The sequence below is a fragment of the Phyllostomus discolor genome, chromosome 4 (genome assembly GCF_004126475.2).
Source record: "Phyllostomus discolor isolate MPI-MPIP mPhyDis1 chromosome 4, mPhyDis1.pri.v3, whole genome shotgun sequence".
Lineage (NCBI taxonomy): Eukaryota > Metazoa > Chordata > Mammalia > Chiroptera > Phyllostomidae > Phyllostomus > Phyllostomus discolor.
Genome location: NC_040906.2, coordinates 167,193,501 through 167,218,069, shown reverse-complemented (window position 1 = coordinate 167,218,069; position 24,569 = coordinate 167,193,501). Strand labels below are relative to the sequence as shown.

Here is a 24,569-nt window from a genome sequence, read left to right as displayed (position 1 = left end):
CAGGGTGGGAGCCTTCCTTACTGCAGGAAAAAGAAAAGTCCAGTTATGTTCTGTATGGTAACCATAGGGTAAAAAACAGTTTTATATGTATAACATTTCCAGTGTTTTGGAATGTTACAGTCTCTTTTGGGGACAACAGTTTATTCTAGATGCCTTTGTTCCCCCTTCCATAATATTCCAGTTGGTATCGGCTACACCGTGCTTCCGCCCGCTACGCCCCCGCACGCCGCGGCTTGGGTCCCTCACGTGACCGCAGCGCGTTCCTGCAGGGGGAGCAGAGTGTAGGAGGAGGAGCTGCAAGAGACTGAGGTGCCCACCGAGCGTTGTGCATTGCAGTTTTGGGCAGAAGACCGACAGTGAGGTCGCGATGTCCGGGCTCTCCCGCCTGCTGCTTTGGGCCGTCGCCTGCGGGGCCGCGCTCTGTGTGCTGACCGCGCCTCAGAACACCACCCTAGCCCCGAACACGACTTTAGTGCCCACCAACCACACACTCGCGACGCTGTCGACGACCCTCGTTCCGACCACCACTCCAGCACCAGGTGGGTGCCGGCCCAGCCGGCTTTCTGCTTTCTCTCGTTCCCCCGCCCGGGCAAGCTGCCCTTGTAGCCCCGCGGTCCGCGCTCCAGCAACATGGCGGCCCGTCCAAGTCCAGCCGGGGCCGGGCGCGGGGTGGCCGGGGTGGCGAAGCGCCGGGGTGAGAAGGCGCGACGGAGCCCTTGGGGGCCTTTATAGTTTATAACCCCAGTGTCCCAGTCCGAGGTGCTCTATAAAAGTGGAGACTGTAAAATCTCCAGCTTGCAGAAGGGACGTGGCTTCCTTCCACGGTGGCGGCACTGGGGATGATCATGGGACAAGCTGACGCGACTCCTAAGTTGATGATGAGACCGAGCTCCCTGTCCCTAAGGTTAGTCGATTGTCCACCCAGGTCTTCAGTCCAAAGGGAGGCTTCTCCAGAATTTGGGGGAAGGGGGAACTGAAGACATTAATTTTCGCTTGGGTCTCGAGACTTGGGTCTGAGAAATAAGTCGACTGAGATTTAATTACGTTAATTTTGCGGATAGGTATGAGATTTACCTCAAGTTTGAGCGTTAATTAAAACTTTGCAACCCGCGCTACGTGCAAACGACGAAAAGTACCCAGTCGTGTATCCAGTGTTTCACGTATGTCTCTTAGGCTAAACTAGAAGATAGGTGGTGAAACCGAGAAGTGGAGCAGAAGTAACTGCTGGGACCGTATGTCTAGTAGATTGTGAAGCTGGGAGTGGAACCAGGTCTATTCGATTTTCTAGATCTCGATCGGGAACACCCCTTATGTTAGTCTTTGCCGTCTACTGATTGAGGCATACTCTGAACCTTGGCAATGTCGTGACAATTCAAAAGAGAAGGGAAGATAAATTTGAGATAGTAAGGTAAAGAAACTGGATGTATAAAACTTGCAGTCTAGTGTGGGTGGTTAGTCTAGGTAATAATGGGTAAGTAACTGGCGTTTTGATGAAATGAATAATCGTTAGCTTTTACCTTAGTGTTTTTCTTAAGGTTGATCATACTCTTGTACAATATCTTCCCTAGTTTTTGTATTTTATAAAAGCTTAATAACATATTAATGAACTTGAAAGTATTAGAATCAGAGCGATGTAATGGTAACATTTTAAGTTTTTTAAATGAAAGGAAATTGCAGTTTAATACTGGAAGTTCTGACCCACCCCATTTTTAAGATGACAAAGTGGCATATGTTGCACCTCCTAATTACGTGGCAGTTTCCTCTCAGAATTGTAGTTTGGTTGTGGTTTTTTTTTTTTTAAAGAGAAGCTTGGAAATATGAAATTAATTGCCTTTGTGTAATTTAATGTGTACAAAGGAGATGATTTGTGTTTTCTGTAAGTGGTAGTTGGATAGGCTGCAATCTGAAAGGTAAATTCATTTCATTATGTTATTACTATGCTACCCAAACATTCATCATCAAACCCAAGAGTTTAAACAACTGGCATTTTTCATCTATGTACAAATCTCTGAAAGAGTTATTTCTGTTTTGTGACCCCTGCCCCCACGTGTGTCCCCAGTCTCGGATAAATACTAATGATGAAGTATAAAAACGTAAGCCCAGTTCTATAATCTATTTGTCCAGACATTGAATTGTAATTAGCTTTCTTTGAAGTCTTGTTTCTGGGACATTTGGCTTAAATTGCCAAAAAAGATCGTACTAATTTGTTAAATTATGTGTGCATGGCTGTAGCCCTCTCCAAATGTGTTGTCTCTTATTCTTCAGTCATGGAGGCCTTTGGAAAGCGAGGATCATTTATTAATGAGTCTCTTGGGGTTTTTCAGAATGGGCATCATCAGATTTTGGGCTCAACCTGTAATACATCTTTATTACTATTAAAAATTGTGTCTCATCTGATGTTTTGGGGTAGTGATGTCTCTTTATATTGTTGGCCTTGTAACAGTCCTTTTTGTTCTCCAATATTTTTCTTTTTTAAGGATGCTTTAAAATGCATCACGAAATCCTGAGCCTCTGTGAGAGTTGCCATGTAAAGGTTTGTTGTAGATAGGTACCACAGAGTACTCAGTGTTCCACTAACTTGTGTTTCCTCCCTTCCCCTTGAGTCGACTCAGGCCTCATAAGTCATTTAAAACAATTGGTATTTCTTAACCAGTTTAAAAAGTTTTTTGTGTGTGTGGTTAAAAGAAACACATGAGATCTACCCTCTTAACAAATTTTTAAGGGTATTGTAAGTATTAACTGTAAGTACAGTGATACACAGATGTCTAAAACTTTTTATCTTGCATGAAACTTTATAGTCGACTGTTCGCTGTTCTGCCCCTGTGCCTTGCAACCACCATTCTACTTTTCTGCTTCTGAGTTTGACTCTTTTAAGATTTTATTTATTTATTTTTAGAGATGGCGGTAGGGAGGGAGAAAGAGACAGAAATATCGAACTGTTGCCTGTTGCACATGCCCCAGCCAGGAACCAGGCCCGAAACCAGGCAGGTGCCCTGACTAAGAATCCAGCCAGGGACCTTTTGCTTTTGCTGGACGACGTTCAACCAATTGAGCCAGGGTGATCAGGGCTGAGTTGACAATTGTAGATACATACAAATGGAATTATGCAGTGTTTGTCCTTCTGTGACTTGCTCATTTCACGTAGCATAATGTCTTCAAGGACTGTGCATGTTGTAGTGTGTGACAGGATTTCCCTTTTTTAATAACTGAGTAACATTCCACTGTGTATATATAATACATGTTTATTTCCTTTTCATCTACTGATAGACTATAAAGTATTACCATTTCTCTGAACTGGTAAGTCTCCTAAGTAATGCTTACTGTGTTAAAAAATAAGTAATACAAACCCAGTATCAGTTGCCAATTAATTGATTTCATACATTCCTCCCTACCTCAGAAACCTGTGAAAACCGCAACAGCTGCATTTCCTGTGTTAATGCTAGCAATCCTATCGCTAATACTACCTGCTTTTGGATGGAATGTAAAGGTGAGAAACTTTGATGTTGTTTTAATTTTGAGAATACAAAACTGTTTTGTTACAACACTTTAAAAAATACTACAGGATATCAAACATTTGAAAATTATGTGGAACATTTATGTTAGTGTGCACTTTTTTTTTTTACAAGTGAAGTACTTTTCCTATACAGTACCAGTTACCTAACACTTCCCCCTAAAATCTGTTCTTGTCACCCATTCCCCTAGCCCCCTTTAATTCTTTAGACTTGATAATTAAAGCTTAATAGTTTTTTAAAGGAAGAGAGATGTATCTTTGTAGGATACAGTGAAAATAGCTGTGAAAGGAAGTTGTGAAATTTTCCTCTGGAAACTTCCCCAGAAAAATGTTGGAGGCATTTAATTCTCCATGTGTCCAGCTGAGTGAACTCAGAGACCTTATGAAACTTAAGATAAGGTGGAAGGACGAGGTGGGGAGTCAGTTGATTCTTCGCTCTGCTTTTGTTAAGTTTTAAAGTTACTTTAATTTGAGAAATAAAGGGTTAGATGGAGATACTTGGAAATGCCAGTTAGGTTTTTGTTAGAACCATGGGAGTACAGCATGAATTGTTGTTTTCTAAGTGTAAGGTGCTTGCATTTTTTTCTCTTATCAGTATAGCAGTTTTTTTAACATACAAAAAAAGAGCCAAAGCTACATGTTAAGCTTCTTTACTCTTTATTGAAAAATTTAAGAGTTCTGAATATTATATCAATATGTAACAAAGTTTAAAAACCTCTTTAAAATTAAGGTATTAGTTTAATTTTTGGGGTGGTTTACTCTTATATAAGAGTCACTTTTTTTTTTTTTAAGTTCATAAAATGGAATTTAAAAGTGCAGCCCTCCCCCATATGCGTGTATGGCAGAGTTGGCAAGTTTTGGAGCTTAAATTACCCTTTTGTGGGATTTGTAGGGGAAAGCACTCCCTTACTCCTGCTATAAGTCTGTCTTTAGCAACTGGTTTTAGAAAGTGTAGAAGACGCAGAGATGAGGAACAGAGGACTTGCTGCTGCCTTGGCGGCACCTCCCCTTTTACTAAGCCTTTTTCGATCCTGACCACTTCTCCCTGCTGACTCAGTGCTCACGTGCATTCGAGCAGCCCTCCCTTGGACAGCAGTCACACCGCAATTCTAAGATCTAAGTGTTTCTGGTTTATTTGTTCCATATTTTCATGTGGATTTTAAAAGGATAATATTTGGAAAGATGTATAATATTGCTAAAATAATGGGGGAAAGAATGACAATATTTTATTGGTGTGTGAATAGACTTCAATAGCATTATGCCTGAGTTTTTGGAAGCTGTCCTAGAGCTCAGTAATAAAGTCAAAGATAGTATTGAGTGATTGATGCTGTTTATCTTGTTTGTTTTTTTCTTCCGTAACAGGTAAAAGCTACTGTTCACATAATTCAACAGTCACTGATTGCCAGGTGGTGAACGGTACAGACTTCTGTCATGGTAAGGATTACACTGGCTGCTGGGGAAAGTGGGCACAGAGAGGTGCCGAAGATCATTGCTTCAGGAAACCTTATTTCAGTGCTTGGTTTGAAGCATTTCTGTAGTTCTAATCTTGTTACAGGTTTCAACATGAATAGCATTTACATTGATTGCTAAAAGAACAGTGTTTTGAAGCTTGGTTTAGTGATTTGGCTATACTGGGAATTCTATAAACATCGATTCCTCCTCTCATAATTTTTCACTCTTCTAGAAACTCACTGCTGTTTAGATTCTCTATTTGCATTCTACAGGCCTGGACAGTCTTATTCTGACAGTTTCTTGGTTATGGTGCTAATGTATGTCATAGTGTCCAGGTAGTATGTGCTGTGGTTAAGTAAATCTCTTTATTCATCTATTTTCTATACTTTAATTTAAGGAAATTAATCACTCTTTAACCTTTACTCTTAGCTCAGGAAATAGTCAAAATTCCTAGCTGAAACAGTGGATTTTTCTAACAAGCCTATAAATTAATAGGAAAGTCAAACTCTTAATTTGGTGCGTAGCTAATAATTAAATTGAGCAAAAGGTTTTTCTGCAGAGTATCAATAACCTTAAAAGACTACCATCAACTAATTTTGTTTGGTGGTGGTTTTCCTATCTTCCCTCTTCCCAACTTGAACTTTGTAGCTTAGAATTTCATTAGCATGAGATCAGTTATGCTCTATGTAGAGTGCAATAACATTGTTTAGGTGGTAGATGAACAATTTTAATAGTTATTTTAATGTTTGTTAAACCAATAACTGTCAGACTTTTGATTTCATAATATTGCTTTATAAAAAAGATAAAGTGAAACATTTTAAGAGGCAGTAAAGAAAAACTGAACAAATAATTCTGCTTATTTGATGATGTGTCAAATTAGAATGGTTTACAAAATAAATTCACTTTGCTATGCTGTAAAGGAAGTCTGGGCTCAAGTATAGCTAGTGGGCTACAGTAGCAGCTTTACAACTATTAGGGACCCAGGCTGCTCCTAGGTTTTTACTGTTACTCCTCAAAAATGGGCTTTGACCTTATTTTCCAAGGTGAGTTCTCATGTTTCAGCCATGTAATTGGTTTTCCTGCCAGCAGGAAGATGAAAGGAAAGAGAGGCCCATATCATTCCTGGCTGGGTAGCTCAGTTGGTTAGAGCATCGTTTCAATATACCAAGGTTGCAGGTTGAACCCCCTATCAGAGCACATACAAGTTTCAACCAGTAAATGCATAAATAAGTGGAGCAACAAATCACTGTTTCTTTATCTCTTCCCCCTTCCTTTCTCCCTCTCTCAAAAAACAATCAATAAAACTTTTTTTTAAAGGGAGGCCCATATCTACTCTATGTATGTTTTCTGGGAGTTACACATGACTACCTAGCTGCAGGGGCGGTGGAGAAATGTCTGCTGGGGGAAGGGAAGCGTGGTTAAAAATTGGTGCTCCTATTTCTAAGGAAGAAGGGTGTACTACTGGGTGAGAGAAACTGTCTCCTTCATAGATAGATGGTACTAAAATGTAAAAATTGTAAAGTGGCACCCAGATGGCTTCAGGTTAGGAAGTCGTGTTAATAGATTGTGATATTTAGACACCTTTGACTTACGTATTTGTTTGTTTTTTAAATAGCGCCCACTGTTGCTCCGTTGCCAACCAATTCTACAGGTAACATAATTGACTGTTTTTCTTGTCTTCCTTCTTTCAGGATTTTTAAGCTCTTTTGATGGATAATATTTTAGTAAATACCTAAAAGTCATTAGTATAATTTTTAAAATTAGTAGACATATTTAGGTGTGGCCCACCACACTGGTTATATTAGTGTGTGCTGTTGTGACAGTGACACACAGCTTTGGTGTTCACATTCATGGAGCTGAGCAGGTTCCCTGTAGCTTTGCACATTGAGTCCACAAACTGCTTTTTGTGGACTTTGTAAAAATCTTCGTAAATGCAAAAGCATAAAGGAAATTAAAGTTCTATAATTCACATCATCCAGATGTACACCAAAATGTTTTAAGTGATTTGAGTTCTTTTAGTCTTTTCTGTATGTATATCTAAATAAATAAACTTATGAAATCAGATAATATGTACTTGTACGTTTTAATTGTTTCCCTTTTACTACAAGTGTCGTATGTACTTTGCATGTTGTGGTTTTGGTTAAATGGTTTGATTGGAATACCTTATAGGGAAATATTTGCCGTCATCTCTGATAAGGTTGATTCAAACAGCATTCCTAAATGATCGTCTTAAGACACTCAGTACTAATTGCTTTCCAGAAAGGCTTCTTATTTTTATCAACTTGAAAGTATTTCACCACACTCAACAGCATTAGATGACATCTCCTATTAAAAATCTTCACCAGTTTGAGATGTGGCCAAGATGAAGGCATAGGTAGACATGCCTCACTTCATTGTACAACCATAGGAAGGAACACAACTAACTTAAAAAGGAAACAGAATTGCCAGAAAATCACCCAGAAGTCTATGGAAGTCCAACAACCAAGGATTTAAAGAAGTTATATTCATCCAGACGGGTAGGAGGGGCAGAGAGGCGGCAGCAACCGGCAGAGCGGGCAACCCCACATTCATGTTTGGTAGATAAAACTCATGGGAACACCTTGTGAGCAAGCCAGCCCCAGGATTCCAGCACTGGGAAAAAATAAAGCTGCATAACCTATGGCTGTTAACCCGGTGGGGATTGGGGTGGTGGAAGAAACGGCCTGTACAAACATTTAAACCCACCCACCTGGGAAGCACAACCAAGACAGCTACTGAGGGGCGGCACCAGTTTCATATGGGAAGTGAGTGACTGGAAATGCGGCAAGGGCCAGGCAAGCCCCCAGAAGTTAGCCAGCGGTAGCATTGTCCCCTCTTTGACCCTTCCTTGCCACATGGAGCCATGGTTGCCCTGCCCTGGCAAATACCCAGGGCTCTGGCCCATACAACCTAACAGACATGCTAAAGTGGAACCTAAGCAGCTCTACCGAGTATACAGACACAGGGAGGCTGCCAAAAATCAGGAAACAAAGAAATGCCCAAATGAAGGAACAAACTAAACCCCAGAAAAAGAACTAAGTGATGTGGAGGTAGCCAACCTATCAAATGCGGAGTTCAAAACACTGGTAGAATGCTCAGAAAGAACACTGAATATGGCAGAAGCATAAGGGAAGAAATGAAGGCTCTACTTTGGGAAGTAGAGAAAAATTCACAGGAAACCAACAGCAAAGGGAAGGGGAAGCCAGGATTCAAATCAATGATTTGGAGCATAAACGTTCAGCCAGAACAAAATGAAGAAACAATTCAAATGAAAATGAATTTTTGAGAAGACTCTGGATATCTCCAGATGTACCAACATCTGAATCATAGGGATGCTGGAAAAGGAGGACCAAGACATTGAAAACTTACTTGAAAAAATTACAGGAAACTTCCCAAATTTGGCAAAGAAAATAGACATACAAGTCTAGGAAGCACAAAGTCACCCAGACAAGTTGGACCCAAAGAAGTTGACACTGAAACATCATAATTAAAATGCCAAAGGTTAATAGCCCTGGCTGGTGTGACTCAATAGACTGAGTGCTGGCCTGCGAACCAAAGTGTCTCCAATTTGATACCCAGTCAGGGCACATGCCTGGGTTGCCGGCACACGAGAGGCAGCCAGACATTGATGTTTCCCTTTTTCCTTTCCTTCCTCTCTAAAAAAAAAAAACAACTAAATAAAATTAGTTAAAGATAAAGGGAGAATTTTAAAAGCAGTAAGAGAAAGGGAGAGTTACCTACAAAGGAGTTCCCATAAGATTGTTGGCTGATTTCTCAAAAGAAGCTTAGTCGGGTAGAAGGGACTGGCAAGAAGTATCCAAAGTGATAAAATGGACCTCCAACCTAGATGACTCTATACAGCAAAGCTATCATTTAAATTTGAGGGGCAGATAAAGCGCTTCCCAGACAAGGTAAAAGCTCAAGGAGTTCATCATCACCAAGTCATCATCATATGAAATGTTAAAGGGACTTATTTGCGGAAAAAATTTATTATGTAATACTTCTGTCAAAAGTAAAAGTGTAACTTAAGACAAAATTAGTAATAGTGTTTTAAGATAGAAAAATAATTTGATACATGTTTAATTTGTAAAGTATTTTTTGAAGTTACACAGAATGTATAAGCAAAAACAAAAAAATACTTTGAAGGGGCTGTAAGTCTTAAAATAATCACACCCTCTAATCTGGGAATTCTGTATAGGAATCAGTCCTATCAGAGATGAGATCACCCTGTAAGATGATCATAGTATGGAGGAATGAGAGCAGAGTAGGTAAAATGAGAACACTGGTGAGAAAGGGATACAAAGTGTATGGAAATTATCTGTCAGTGTTAACATATTTACTGCTATCCAACAATAGTATCAATACTAACAAAAGTCTCTACAGTGTTTTAGTTCTACAAACAACTCCATACAGTCTATTTCTTCTCAAGTGTATATTTTTGTAGAGGCATTGTTAGATAACTATTTGAGTGGTAGACTAGAGCTTCCACTGGGCTCTTCTAAATTAGGGGAGTTGTGGCCTCAAGGCACCTGTGATAAATAAAATTTTATTAAACACAACCATGCCCATTCATTTGCACGTTGTCTTTGACTGCTTTTGCACTACACAGTGCACAAAGCCTAAAATGTTTACTTTCTGCCACTTCAAGAAAAGTTTGCCGACCTCTGAAATAAAGAAGAAAAGCAGATTTTGATAGACATGTAAGAAATACTGAGTTGTATTTCTTACCTTGACTTTTTAAGTCAATTTTTGTCTTAGAAGCAATATTATTTGTAAAGAACCTGTAGTTCCCTCACATAAACACTAATTCTTACCCTTTTGTGTGTCTTTTTTGCAAACTTTATCTGCATGTACACATAGATTTTGCGCAGAGATACAATTTATGATTGCTTGATGTTTTAAAATATATTTAAAAGCCAGTATTTTGTATATGTAGGTAAACTAGTAAACCATTAACTGAAACCATTCGACTTCTATTCTTTCAAAAATTGAAAGTGTGTGGAAGTTGACAGCGTTACTTTAAAAAGGTAGATACTAGATAACCTCAGAGATTTAAGTTATTAATACCTTGTGTTTCTATTCCAGCTAAAACCACAACTGTGCCTTCCTCTTCTACAACTACTGTGCCAGGTAATGGAGACTTTCTAAACTGACAGCGAGGCAGGATGTGTGTGCACTGCTGTTGCCTTTTACTGTTTCTGCTGTCGTTTTGCAGTTTACTCGTGAATGGTTACGATCTCTTGTATGTCTTTAGAAGACGGACATGGGCTGTTAAAGCAGTAACAACAGTTTTTCTGAGAGTCCTTACTTAGGTTTTTTACATGTAATCACATTTGACGTGACACATAGAATGACCTATTTTTCCAAAACTCGTTTAGTTCAGCTTGTATGCAAAGTCTAATTTCTTATAACTTAGAAATTAAATGTTGATTACTGTTAGGAATTGGTTGTGTGTTGTATTAGACCATAGTGGTTTGACTGTAGATAATAAAGCCATCCTTTTTACTGAGAAATACTTAAAACCCTGAACTTGTTAAACCTGTTAATAGTGATCTTGCAGCCAAGATCACTATTAGTGTGCAGCTTGGCCGTATTTCTTACTATTTCTCAAATTCCTTTGTAATAACTCTTGAAAGTACATGTGAAAATTAACTTTTTAATTAATGATTTGACATGTTAAATCTAAGTTATATTTAGACACACAGATTAGGAATCTTCCTTTCTATCCATATTTAAAATAACATTGTTTCTGATTAATCTTTTATAATTATTTGAGGTTTTTGGCTTCATTCTTATGCTACCTTTATTTCACTTTTAGTGAATCCATTCTGTCTTCACAAGAAGAAATACAGAACATTTGTAATTAGTTTTAAAGCTGGTCTAATTATAGAAAGCCACTAGAACCAGTGTTTATTTGGTATTCTATTTAAGAAAAATGTTAAAGTTATTTTAAATAAGAAATTGCTTTTTATTAAAAAGTGAGTTGGTGCTTCACTTGAATCATTTAGTCCCTAAGAATTCAAATTTTTGTGCCTCCTCCCCCAGCCATGACTTGATAATGACTATCTCATATGTAAAGTCTGCAGAGTAAGATTTAAGATCATTTTAATAACAAGCTCTTTTGCTTATGGAATGATAAATTGCAGATATTTAAGATTTTTTATTTGAAAAATTGCAGCCAAATTTTAAAATGTACATTATATATTTAGTAAAATTCAAAAGTATGAATTTTCAACACATTAATATTTACTGTTTAGCAATTACGTATAGTCTGAAGAAATTGCAAATTTTAAAAGTGCTTCACATGTTCTCAGGGCATAATTTATATAGCAGGAGAGTCTTTTTTTTTTTTTTTTGTCATTTTCATATTAAAGTTGTATAGCTACACTGACCACTTGATACCAGCCGTCAGTGTGAAGCATGGGCTTGATAATTTGTCTTCCTCAAGCAGATAGTAAATTTTAGTTGTAAAGACTTGACTGAAGAGGAAATACATTACAGAATTTAACACAAGGCAAAATAGAAACTCAGGTGGGTCTTGAAATCATGATAGAAGCTATTAAGACTTACTGTTTCTTCTATCTTAACAGGTTCACCTAATACCACTTTAACTCCGACTTCACAGCCTATGCGAAAGTCTACCTTTGATGCAGCCAGTTTCATTGGAGGAATTGTTCTTGTCTTGGGTGTGCAGGCTGTAATTTTCTTTCTCTATAAATTCTGCAAATCGAAAGAACGAAACTACCACACTCTGTAAACAGACCCGCTAGATTCACAAGGACTGTCATGTAACTCAATGAAACCAAAATACTATCTTTCAAGATGTCCCACATGGAAGACGCTATTCCAGGATCTTTAAATTTTCAAAGGATGCATATAAGATATTTTGGAGCATTGTACTTGAAGAAAAAGCAGTTAAATCATTTTGTTCAACAGGAATATTTAAAATACTCTGCATGAATCCTTGTGGCTGTCTTCATATATTTTTAACGGCTGCTGCTGTGGGATTATGTTCTCTTCTTGACATGCCAAATGTAACTCTGTGTACGACAGGAGACACTGTCCTGCACAGACGACCTCGTGACCTGTTGCGCAATTAGATTTAGTCATTTTGAACCCTGAAAGCTGCATTATTGCCATCCTGACTCAGGATGTAGTGACCAGAACTGAGAAGAAGGTGCCAAGTGAGCATATATCAGGTGGAGTTTTGGCAACGATTTTAAAAATGGAATAAATGTGTAATCATAAGACCCATAAAGTAAATTGTATTCTTAGAGTAAAAGTTTGTGCTTGAGAAAACAGTCGTTTTTTTTCTGCATTAGACAAAAGGCCACCCAGGGAATTACATTCCAGATTTAAAGAAATGAAAGGATACAAACCATTAAAGTGTAGCAGGTTATTGTTAATACTTGTAAAGCACCTTATATCACTGAGAAAATAAAGAACAGTGCCTTAAAAGACAGATTGAAAGGTAGACTGTAACGTGAAATGTTTGTGATTTGTTGTTTACCATTAAGGAAGGTGAAAGGTTTATGTGAGCAGTAGTAAACCTGCTTTTTAGATATCATGCTGTTAGTACTTAACTGAAAACTTACCTACTTTACTTCATAACTGAGTAACTTAAACTAAAGGATGTTACACAAGCTGAAAGTCTTCATATATTGAACTTCCCAACATAGATTAAATAGATTTAATTACATTTTCCTTTATATTTCAAAAAGTACCCTAACACTGTTGTATCTCAAGAGGATTTTTACCAAGCTATCTTGAAAAGTAACTTCTTTCATGGGGCAAGAAATAATCAGTTGTTTTAGAATCATTTACTGTTTAAATGAGACAGTCATTTTAAGTTTTGAGACAGCACGCGTGACCAGCGTAATTTCAGAAAATCTAAGGATTTTTGGTTGATCGGATTACTGTAGGTTTTTAATGGTTGCCTTGGATAAACAGATTATGCCTTCTCTTTTTCTTTCTTTTTCCTTTTTTCCCATCCTTCTTAGTTTCAGTTCTCATAGCATAGTAAGCATGCATGTATACTTTTATTTATTTTTCTTAGGAGCACTACGTTTTTTGGTTTTAGAGGGATACTTTTCATTCCCTGCCTTTGACACATTGGATTAGTTCAGAGGCTTAAATTAGTTTAAAATGAGCTTTTGCTTTTTTAGGTCATTACATTTTTTTGTTTTAGTTTCTTGAGCCTATAGTGGCTGAGTTTAGCCCTTGGTTTTCAGTATTTTATGGTAGGAATGACAAATTGCTTAGATCCATTTCATAAGCCAAAATTCCTTGCATTTAGGTAATTATATTAAAGGGTCTTAAAATGAAGATTTACTTGTTTCTTAGTTACTTGCTGGTATAGCTAAAGTTTGTTTTACTTGCACATTTGTACATACACCTAATGTTTTCAAGTGCCTTAATTGTTTAGACTCTCTGGCTTCAAAAGTTTTTGGGAAAAGGTAGGTTTACCTCACATTTTTGTGTTTCATTAGTAGTAATACTCTAGGTACCTCACAAAAAGTTTTATTACGGTGCCATGGCTGTTAGTGCTTAGTGAGTGCTCTAAGATGCAAGGTACATTTGAAAGTGTGTAGAATTTCCATTCCTCCCAAGGTGGCAGAGGTTGGCTACGATGGTATAATTGTCATTTACCTAGCTATGAAGACCTTGTCACACGTTGATGTCAGCACATAGCAGTGTTTGTGAAAATGTAGCTGATGAAGCCTCTCATCTTCCGTAATTCTGAGTACTTCTCTCACTACAGAATCATGTCATACGAAATTAGGTTTTACAAGAAGAGCTCTTAAACAGAACTCACAGCCTTTTCCCCTCCTTCCTTTAGCAGTTTAGTATCTGGAGCCATTAATAATTTTTGGGTTTTTTTAATCCAGAAGGTATTAAACCTTTCAGATTTTTCATCTGATTATTTCATGCAGATGTAATTCTATCAAAATAGCTTATTTTACCTTAAGATATTTGTTGTACAGGCAGACACTGCTGTGTTAAGAAATTTCTATTTTAGTTTATTAAAAACTGCAAAATCAATCTGTATCATGTACAAAACTGATTTAAAATAAATCTGCGTGTTTATTGAATTAATCTGTTTTTTTTATTAACTGAAGTGTGTCTTTTGCTTTTTGATTATGACATTTAATGCTAGTGAATTTACCTTATCACTGAGGATGAGTTGTCTACTCAACTTTTGTTGCTCCCCAGGACCAGCAGGGAGTAACCAAAGTATGTAATCATTAGTGGAGAACAGAGCCTTAGAAATGATAATTGGAGGGATGACTTTATATGCTTACGGGGGTGGTATGCAAATTGATTTTCCACAAAATTAATGGAAATCATCCACTTAAGCTCTACCAAGTAACAAATTTATGAGACTGCCATTTGTTACAAATCTGAAATCTTGTTTGTACCCGCCTTTTTGGTTTAGATTGCATATAAAATAGGCTTTTGCTTAGAGTACTTTGTGTAAATATCTAGTAGCAAACTACATGGATAGTATAAAATCTGGTACTTTTGGTCCATGTTTTGGCCAAGATTATATTCTATATTAAATCCCAGAGTTTGGACTAAGAAGAGAATATAATGTCTTGATTATGATGTGTTATGCTGCTGTATTCTTTGTTTCTTTTGTTTGGGGTTCATTGAGTTACTTGAATCTATGGTTTTCATCAAATTTGGGAAATTTTCAGGCTTTATATCTTCACATTTTTTTTTTCTGTCCTCTCCCTTCTCTCGGTTACAGACTCTACAGAGGCTGCTAGAAGTTGATCCACAGCTCAGCCATGCACTGTTTAGGTTTTTTAAAAAATCTTTCTGTTTCATGTCAGATTATTACTGTCTTTGAGTTCACTAATGCTGTGTCTAATCTTGTTAATGTCCAATGTGTTTTTTTTTTATCTTAGATGTCATTATTTCTAGAAGTTAATCCTAGTTATTATATTTTTTGTCTTACATAGCCAACCTTTTCTTTGGTTTTTGAATATCTGGTGTAACAATTTTTAACAGCCTATGGGCTAGTTCTAACATCTGGATTACTCTCTGTTGATTTTTTTTTGCTTATTAGTATATTTTCTAATTTTTTTCTTAATATGGGTCATATTTCTTATTTATTTGCATGCTTTGTAATTTTTTATTGCATGCCAGACAAATTTTAACTTGTTGGGTACTGTTATTGTTGTTCTGTGACTTGAAAGTTACTTGAAAGCAGTTTGATCCTTTCAGATCTTGCTTTTAAACTTGGGTGAGAGCAGCACAACATTTGTTTATGGGTTAATTATTGTCTGGTTCTGAGGCAAGACCTTTCTGAGTATCCAGTGCCTCCCTGGATTATGAAGCTTTCCAGTCTGGGCTAATTGGAGCAGGCTCTGTTCCTAGCCTTGTGTAGGCTGCAGGTGCTGTTTCCTGTAAACCTTTCCTCAGGGTTGGGTAGTTTTCCTCAGGTGCATGTGCTGATACATGGCGGGGGGCGGGGGACCTTCTGCAGATCCCTGGGATTTCTCTTTTCTGTCACTCCTCCCCTGTCCTCTGCCCCTGGGAACTCCAGCTGCCTTCATTTCCCTTGAGTTCACTTCCATATTCTGAACTCAGGAAGTCCAGTAGGCTCTGCCCAGGTAGGCTCTCCCCTCCCTACGTGTGTCTGAGAAATCCAAGGCAGTAAATGGGGTCAGTTCTTGCCTGTCTTCAGGACTGAGACCAGTGTATTGAAACTGTCTAATGTATTCTGTCCAGTGTTAGTTATTGCAAAGTTAATCCAGTCTCATTTAATTTTGGCCAGAAGAAAAAGTTCAAGTTGGAGGTTTTACAGTCATAATTTGTAATTGGGTAACATGAATACATGTACCTTAATAATTTTTTCTTTTAAACTACAAGAGATAGGTGTACGTCATCTTTGACCATCCCCGGGCCCTTTCCCTTGCTTGCCCTTCAGTTTTCAGAGGTAATTGCTGGAACTGGTTTGGTGTTAAATTTCCCCACTTAACTACTTGGAGATCTTTCCACAGTAGTTATGCTGACATACCAAATTCTTAAATTCTGTGTTGGTATATGTAGTATGACTATCCTAAGTACCTACCTGTTGAAGGAGGGTTAGGTTGTTTACAATTTTTGGTTTTTACTAACAATTTTGCAAACAATTCTGTACTCGCCACCTTGTTTATTTGTGACCATTTCTCTTGAGTAAACAGAATTGTAAAGCTGTGTCATAGGGTTTCCACTGGGAAGACTTGAACAGAGATTGCCTTCCATTTTCTACCTGCCACGTGTCAGTGTTTCCTATGTCCTGAACTGCTTGATACAAGTTAAATTTCAGTACTCTGGTGAGTAAAAGTGTTACTTGGTTACTATCATTAATTTGTATTTCCTCTGAATTTTTTTCTATTGTCTTAACAATTTGTAGGCTTTTCTCTTTTTTAATCTTAAAATATCCTGAATGCTAAACCATGGTCAATGAATTTTCTTTAATCAACGTTTTCTTCAAGTCTTTGCTTACGGTGTATTAGCAAGAGAGTACAGTCAGGATACAGAAGCTACATGAAATGAACAGGAAGAGTTTGACATAAAAGTGTTAACTCTAAGATTGGAGTGATGGGGCATAGACTCTAATGGCAGAAATAAACTGCAAAGCAGTAAAGAGAACTTGGGAGAGTAGAGGCATAACAAACACAGGAAGTGACAGCAGCTCTTCTCCTCAGGCTGGATTCCAGAAAGCATTACAGAGAATACAACCTAGCCTCTGCACAAACCTGTGGTAGCCGCACGTCCGTCTGAGACGGTCCCGGGGAAGGTTATCCACGGAAAGGGTACACCAGCACAACCTGTGAACTTACCCAAGGGGGTCAGGGTCTACCGCACACAGGAGTTCCACACCAGTGACGCCCCACTGCTAAGCTACATGCACTGCTTGAGCAGGGTGCTGTGGTAATTTGCCCAGAACCAGAAAAATAAATCCCTCCAATACCTCCTGCTGACAAAACAGGCCACCTAGCATAGAAGTATTCCTATGTTCCAGCTCCATTTTCACTATAATGGGGGAGCAGGCGGCAACTGGTGGATTCAAAGCTCAAAACCCTAGTTTCTGTAAATTTACAAACTTTCACTACTTACTCAATAATTCTTTTGCTCTTGGTCAGAACCTCAGCTGGCCAGGGTTCCTTACCTGGTGGAGTGACCCAAATATTTATTACCAAAGGGTCTAAGTCCTCAAATTGTCTACCTGTTTTGGTTGATGTTTGTCGTTAACCTTTACTCTTGGGTATGGAAGACCTTGAGCACCCAGAGGATCCCATGTTTCCGACACAGTCCTTCCTCCACTGTGTGTCAGTAACCGTCTCAGCCTTGGCGTTCAGGATTGACATTCCAGCAGGTAGAGGAACACCTTTCGCTGCTTGTTGGTTTCATGGCATCAGAATGAAGACCGCCAAGTGGCAGCTTTGCATTGGATCTCGCATCAGTAGACCCGTGGCTGTGCTCCTGGTTGAAGCCTCCCTTAGGAACTAAGACCTCTAAACCAGCACTGCTCGAGGTTGCTGGGATGAGAAATATAGTCATGCTTTCAACCAACATATAAATGTTGGTTCAGTCCTATCTATAAGTCAGGCTTGGCTCTTTCCTTTTTTGGCCACCTAATTGTTAGAAACACCCCCAGTCCAGGGAGCGGAGGCAACAGGAGTTGGTGTTAAAAGACTGGGAGCCATGTGTTCAGTGGAAGCTACTTGCACCTTTCAGACCTGCCCAGCGAGCTAAGTTGGTTGTATACCATTTCCATTGGTGATAGATTGCTGCTCTGCGTGCTCAAGTTTATGGCTAGGTGGGTCCTACAACACCTGCATCATGATGGGAAGCTCAGGCTACACAATCACCTACTATCACGTGGTGAGGCGTTCAGTCTCTACCAAGGCACAAAAGGAGGATATTTAGCATCAGAAGAAGGCATAAATTTTCTCAAAATCTTAGGAGTCTGCCTCTGATTCTCCTGGTGATTGGCAGGCTCTGTGCAGTGTTCTGTATGCTGGGGCATTTTTAGGATTTTTGGCTCTGCTGGATCATAGGAACCACATGGCAAAGCAGCTCGTATTAAAACTCGAAATCACAACAGAGCCTTCTCTTACTCTGGTCCCCACTCATAACTGATAATCATATGGATGGCTGTCTGGGGCAGGAGGTGAGGTAGCACACTAGAACATGGTATATGTTGCCTTCAAAATCGGAAAAGTCCTGTTAAGCATCATGCTTTTTTTTCCATGGTACATAGTGTGAGATGTAGGGTTTACCTTTCACCCTCTAGTTCTTACATGTCTTACTAAAGCACCTAAGTACTTACTATTTTCTGCTCATGATATCCAATCAGCATGTTATTGATGTAGTAGGCCAACATGATGTTTTATGGAATATCATGCTCTCTATGAATTAACTCAGGGCAAGGAGCAGGAGAACTGACAAAGCCTTGAGGCAAGAATTTGAAGGTACCCCGTGACTTTGTCAGGTAAAAGCAAACTACAGTGGTCCTTGCAATGTGATACAAGGAGCAAAAGGCATATTTGCATAACAAGTGCCAGAGCCAGACTCACTGGCCCCGGTACAGGCGCTGCATCTGGGAGAGCGGCTACAGTTGGAATCATTGCCTGGTTAAGGTGTGGACCTGGTAGCCCCCAGTCATTTTCCAAGCCATCTATTTTCTGCACAGGCCAAAGGGATGAGTCAGGAGGTGACGGGATAGATCCCACCACCCTGCTTCTTCCGAGTCATTGCCTGGCGTTAATCCCTGCAGCTTCCCCGGGGATGCGGTGTTGCTTCTGGTTTACTGGACAGAAGGGAAGTTCCAGGGGCTTCCAATAATCGCTGGAAAGATGAGCCATAACTCAAGGGTCAGAGAACCAGTACAGGAATCCTTTCAGTTGCTAATTATGTTTATTTGCATTATACCTTCAGGAACTGAGGAAATAACCACGTGGTGGGGTCTGTGGATCAACTGGGTCCACTGTAATTCAGACCTGAGCTCAGGCTCCGCCTTGCTGTGTGCCTTCATCTTGACTGGTGGGTGAGCCACACTGGTGTTTGGGATCCCCAGGGAGCAGAATTGATTTAGAGGTAGTGCCCAGTACTCACCAGATGGCCTGGATATTTTTTTCTTTGATGAAAAATCACTCTATCAAATGATTACAGATCTTTAGGGAAAAGTTTGGAAGGAGGTTTATGGTCTGCACCTGCAGCAGGGGTGTGGGGTCCTCCCTCCCGGGGCCCCAGCCTCTCCTCCAGGCAAGGGGCTGGGGTCTGTGAACTGACTTAGGTCTGGAGTCCGGGTGTGAGGCTGTGACTTTCCACTGTGCTGGCTCACGTCAGGTTTTGGCTCCCAGAGTTTTTCCTTTTACATACATCAAACAATAGTTTAGTTGGCTACCCATGTATGTTTACTTTCATGGGGACGCGTCAACCACCACCAAAGACCTCTGTGTGCCAGATCTCTACCTGATGACCGATAGGTCCCTGCCGACCTTTATAACAGAGGCACATACCTTGTCTTGGGCAGTTGGCTTCTGCCGCTTCGGGATGGCTTCATCACCATGGAAGTGAGAGAGTCCATCTCAGCAGTGAGAAACAAGACTGTGACTTCAGCTGTCACTGTAATTGAGCATTTTTCAGAATGAAAATCTGTTTTTTATTTTTAGCAGCATTATCCTTGGGACTATAGGAAATAGATTTTAAAAAGGCTTTTTGTGGCAACTCATTGGTTCTTGGACCATGATATAAGATGAGAATTAATGGACCTGACCTTGTCATTTTCTTTGGTAAGCGCTGAGGTATATCCAAAAAAACCCCATCTTCCACCCCAAGCTTTATGGTCATCATTACCCCCATAAGAGTCAATGTGGTAGAAATTTGGGCTCCTGAGGCTCATGCTTCAGCAGGTGCTCTGTCACAGTCAACCACAGGTGATAGCTTGGTTCATTGTCATGCCACAGGCATGTTACTAGCATGTCATTTTCTATTGCAAGGAGCTCAGCGCTGTGTGCAGGTCCAAGGCTGCAACCAAACACGTCCCCAAATCCCATCTTTGTGTGTCTGTCCTCTAGGACCAGCCCACTACTGGTATCAGCTTTCTATTAGTCATGGGCCAGTTAGGAGGCAGAAACCACATAGTAATCAAACAGGAAAAGTTTAATATAGAGACTTATTAATGAGTCCTGACCAGCGGGGCTCAATGGGTTGGGTGTCATCCTGCAAAACGAAGTGTTGCCAGTTTGATTCCTGGTCAGGGCACATGCCTGAGTTGTGGGCCCGGTTGTGGGCCAGGTCCTCAGTAGGGGGCGTGGTGAAGGCAACCAATGGATATTTTGCACATCGATGTTTCTCTCCTTCCCTCCCTTCCCCTCTCTCTAAAAACACATAAAATCTTTAAAATAAAAAAGAATTATCAATGGTAAGAGATTGAAGTAATATGGGAGGGTTGGCTGGTACGCAATAAAGAGTTCAAAAGAAAACAGGGACAGCAGATATAGAGAATATCTGGTATTCCAGGGCTGACAGCTAGACCTTATTGGAGAGGGTGTGCCCCTTAAGGCTCACTGGATGGCAGAGAAGTTCACGGAGGCTGTGCAGCGTCCGAAGTGGTACTGGCAGGAAGGCCCCTCACAGGAGGCACCAAGCCAACGACAATCCACTATGAAGCTGCAGGCACTGCAGGAACCTGCCTGCAGGAGCCCCCTGACCTAGGGCAGAAAGCCTTCTTCCTCCCCCAGGGCGCTTCCAGCACCATCTGCTGACAAAGCTTAACATCTTGCCAGTTGGCAAAGAAGAAATATTTACATGCTCCAGATTTCAATATTTCACAGCAGACATTTAAGGATGAACTTGGAGCTGAGAGGTTATTCATTGATAACTGGTTCCACACCTTGTCCTGTTGGATTTTCACTTTGTTTTGTCAACAGAATTCCTCCTGGCTTTCAGTTTGTGTGTATGTCTGTGTGCACATGTGTGTGCATGTAGACCTTCATGCAAAGTTTGTTGTGTGTAGTGTAAGAGGACGATTTAATCTACCTCAGAGAGACTCAGACTTCTCCCTAATTTGAAAAGCTACATATGTCATATGTAAACTTAGGCTTGCAAATGTTTCTCTGGTCTATTCCATTCCATTCATCTGGTTATTACTTGACCCAACGTAGATTTTTCTTGTCTGAACAGAGACTTGGATTAGGATGTTCTGAAAGTCCAAAGAGTTTTGGCATTTGTAGGAAGAATAAAAAGCCTGTTAAGAGAGGATGATCTTAAGTGAAACAAGTAGAAATGAGTGTGTTGAAGTTTATTTGGATTAATCTCAGTTTTAGTTTTCCACGGGTTAGTAAATACTGCTCAGTAGCATTGCCCTTTCTCCTGGCTATTTCATGTAAGCAGGATTTCTAGAGCCCAGGTTGAGAGGCTGCTGGTTGACCACAGCAGGTCTGGTTGGCAGAAATGCAAATCAACTCTTCTGTTTTAAAACCCCGGGGCCAGCTCCTCCTTCACGCGGGACACTCGGGGTATAATCACGTCAGTCCTCCCACACTATTTTCGCAGTACTGATAGTGAATATTAGATAAAGGGTTTAATGGAGTTTAGAACCATTTCTATTTATTTAAATGAGTATAGAAATAAAAGTTGGGAAAGGATTTGTGATCACCAGTGAGGTCTAAATGGGGTTCTGGATGGAGCTGTGTGAACTTGCAAAGCTGATGGTTGGACGTCTTCTGCCACACTGGGCAGGAAAAGATCGATGATCCCTTTTCTGTGGTTAGTAGGAGCCTGCAATGCAACAATGCAAGTATTCAGCAGACATTTGAGCCTTTAAGGAAGATGGTGAATAACTCTTGTTACAGCACCATTAAAAGTCACTTTTACTCAGGAGACCAAGATCACTGTTCAATCTGGATTAGGCCACTTGGTGGGCCTTCTTGTATGTGTTTTGCCACGTGTCATAAAGAGAACTGGTGAAGAGAGAATCCATCAGTGGAAAGCCATTTCCTGCTAAAGAAGTAAAGATACCCTATGTTTGGAATAATCTAAAAATTCCTTAATATTTTATCATTTGTATTAGTGCAGTGCTATTTTTTTGTTTTAGAAAATCATTGATGTCTTACATTCCAGCCACATATAAATCCCTTCAGTCCGTCTCTGTCTGGTCTGTCTTATAGGCCTTGCTTAAGAAGCCAGACCTGAGATGGATTTGAAGAGGTTCCAACTAGTTTGTTGCCTTTCCTAGACCTTAGGTTTTTTTATGTGGCGTCTCTACACTGTACCCAAGCCAGGGGCCCACAGGGCACTTTCTTACTTATGATGATTTATGTATCTAGTAGGGAATGTCCCACAGTCAGCTTTCATGTCACCCTTCTGAACCTCTTCCATATGGTGGGTCTCCACCAGTGCATGTCGCTACTTTGCAACCTTCTCAGCCCTGTGCTGGGACCCCCCATGGCAGACACATTCGCTTTGGGCAGAGAAATGGGGATGGAGTAAATCTCGAAAGCCCTTGTGGTCCCATCCACACCAACCGAACACTGCTTCCTTTGGGAGACGGTTTTCAGAAACAGACACGTACTCCAGTTCTGCATGTTAGTCCAAGATGGCTCCACAGAGACTGGTGAGTCAAGCAAGCGGTGGGCATCCGCAGCGTGGCCCCACGTGGTCAAGGGTCTCAGCCGGTCTGTACGCTGCCTGTTCTTCCCTCTGTGTGTCGTCTCTGAACCGCGTACTTGGAAACGCCGCAGCAAACTTCCAGTCCAGTCACTAGACATCCGCTGCAGAAAGACACCTTTGAAAAGGGCCTTAGAATGGCCTGTTTTCTCCAACAGAATGATGCAATGTTTTCCTCTTAATTTTTCTCATAGTAAGAGAAAAGGAATTCTTTTTTTATTATCTTTTATTTTTCAATTATAGTTGACATTCAACATTACATTAGTTTTAGGCGTATATTACAGTGGTCAGACATTATATCATTTCCAAAGTGATCACCCCAATAAGTCAAGTGCCCGCCTGGCACCACACATAGTTATTACAATATGACTGACTGTACTTCCTGTGCTGGACTTCACATCCTTGGGACTATTCTATCATTGCCAATCTGTACTTTGTAATCCCCCTCACCTTTTTAACTCAGACCCCTAACCTCCTCCCACCCAGCAGCCGTTAGCTTATTCTCTGTATGAGTTTGTTTTGATTGTTCATTTATTTTATTCCTTAGACCCCACATAGAAGTGAAATCACATGCCATTTGTCTTTCTCTGACTTATTTCACTTAGCATAACCCAAGAAGAGGAATTCTTAAATGTGTTGATCAGGATCTAACTCTCTGTGGGGATCCTGAAAGACTGGAGCAAAGAGTATAATGCATATTAAAATAGTACCGAGAAGGCGGAGGAAGAGGATATAAATATTTCACACAAACTAAAAGCTGAAATATTTTTAAAAAGTCTTCAGAGATGTGCTATGCCTCAAGCTAATCTGCATTCCAAGAAGTCCTTTGGAGGGCAGATATCTGGAACTCTGCTCTCCCAGGGAACTCAGAGAAGGAATCTGACGCTGTTAGTTGATTGTAGATGAGTGAAAAAAAAGAAGAAATTCAGAGACAGAACATAACAAGGTGTTGTACTGACTTCTGCACTTATTGAACTGTAATGGAGTAAGTGCCCTTGGGCTTGTTTCAATATCAGAACTTTATTATTGAGGCAAGATGGCAGAGTGGGAAGCCCTGGACCCTCTTTTCCTCTACAAATACTGATTCGGCAGCAATTCATGGACAAAGTCCTTTTGTGAGAAATCCTGAATTTTATTATCCAGACCCAAACACCTAGATAAGATTCTGATACACCACAATTTTTAATGTAAGTTTGAAGCGACCCTAAAACTATAATTTCTTATCTTGAATATATATAATATATTCAAATTTATCCTCACTTACAGTTTTTGGCCTTTGAAGCCTCCTTGCTATTTTATTGCCCATTAGATTAGTCTTTGAAAGGTGTTGCTGGGAGTATCTGGATGATGTGGAAGCAGAATTTAGGGTGTACAGAGCCCGGGATATGAGGCCTACAATGTTAAAAAATTTTAAATGATATCTCTTGTTGCAATATACATGACTAGATTTAATTCATAAAATTTTAAAGCTTAAAATAGGCATATAATCCAGCTCCCTTAAATTTGAGTCAAAAATGTCAAAACCTGGATAGAGTCTTTTGCCTAAGGGTCACATGACCAAGTGAAAGAGAAGATGATGAGGGGTGACTTGGACTCTTGTGGGTAGAAGTGAACAGACTGAGAGATACTCACATTAACAGGACTTAGTCATTAATTTGATTTGCAATGTGAGGCAGAAGAGCGCCCAGATTTCTGGCTCAGGCAACTGGAGAGACGCTAATTTTATTTTACAGTGGATGTTGTGGCCCTGGCACGTACACACTCAATAACTAATTGCTGGTTACAAGATCAGAAGGATAGATGTGTGCAAAATGGGTAGATGTGCAGATGCGAAGCAGATAAAGATGACTAGTTCAAGGTCTCTGAGAAGGCGGAGCACATGGAATCATGCACCAGGACTGGCCGGGGCAGGAAAGGG

At 40.0% G+C, this 24,569-nt stretch overlaps 1 protein-coding gene and 1 long non-coding RNA gene across 2 annotated transcripts; one reads left to right on the top strand and one right to left on the bottom strand.

Moving 5' to 3' along the window:
• The first annotated feature begins 214 nt into the window (after nt 1-214).
• Nucleotides 215-13,737, top strand: CD164 (CD164 molecule). Its single transcript, XM_028509651.2, has 6 exons — nt 215-539; nt 3,398-3,487; nt 4,874-4,945; nt 6,579-6,614; nt 10,067-10,111; nt 11,572-13,737. The coding sequence occupies exons 1-6, from the start codon at nt 368-370 to the stop codon at nt 11,736-11,738; spliced, it is 582 nt and encodes a 193-aa protein (XP_028365452.1). The 5' UTR covers nt 215-367; the 3' UTR covers nt 11,739-13,737.
• A 7,532-nt stretch (nt 13,738-21,269) lies between these two features.
• On the bottom strand, nt 21,270-24,269 carry LOC118500302. The gene is made up of 2 exons (XR_004902864.1): nt 23,916-24,269; nt 21,270-21,985 (listed from the first exon to the last, which is right to left on the bottom strand). It is a non-coding gene; the product is annotated as an uncharacterized LOC118500302 (long non-coding RNA).
• Between the last annotated feature and the right edge of the window lie 300 nt (nt 24,270-24,569).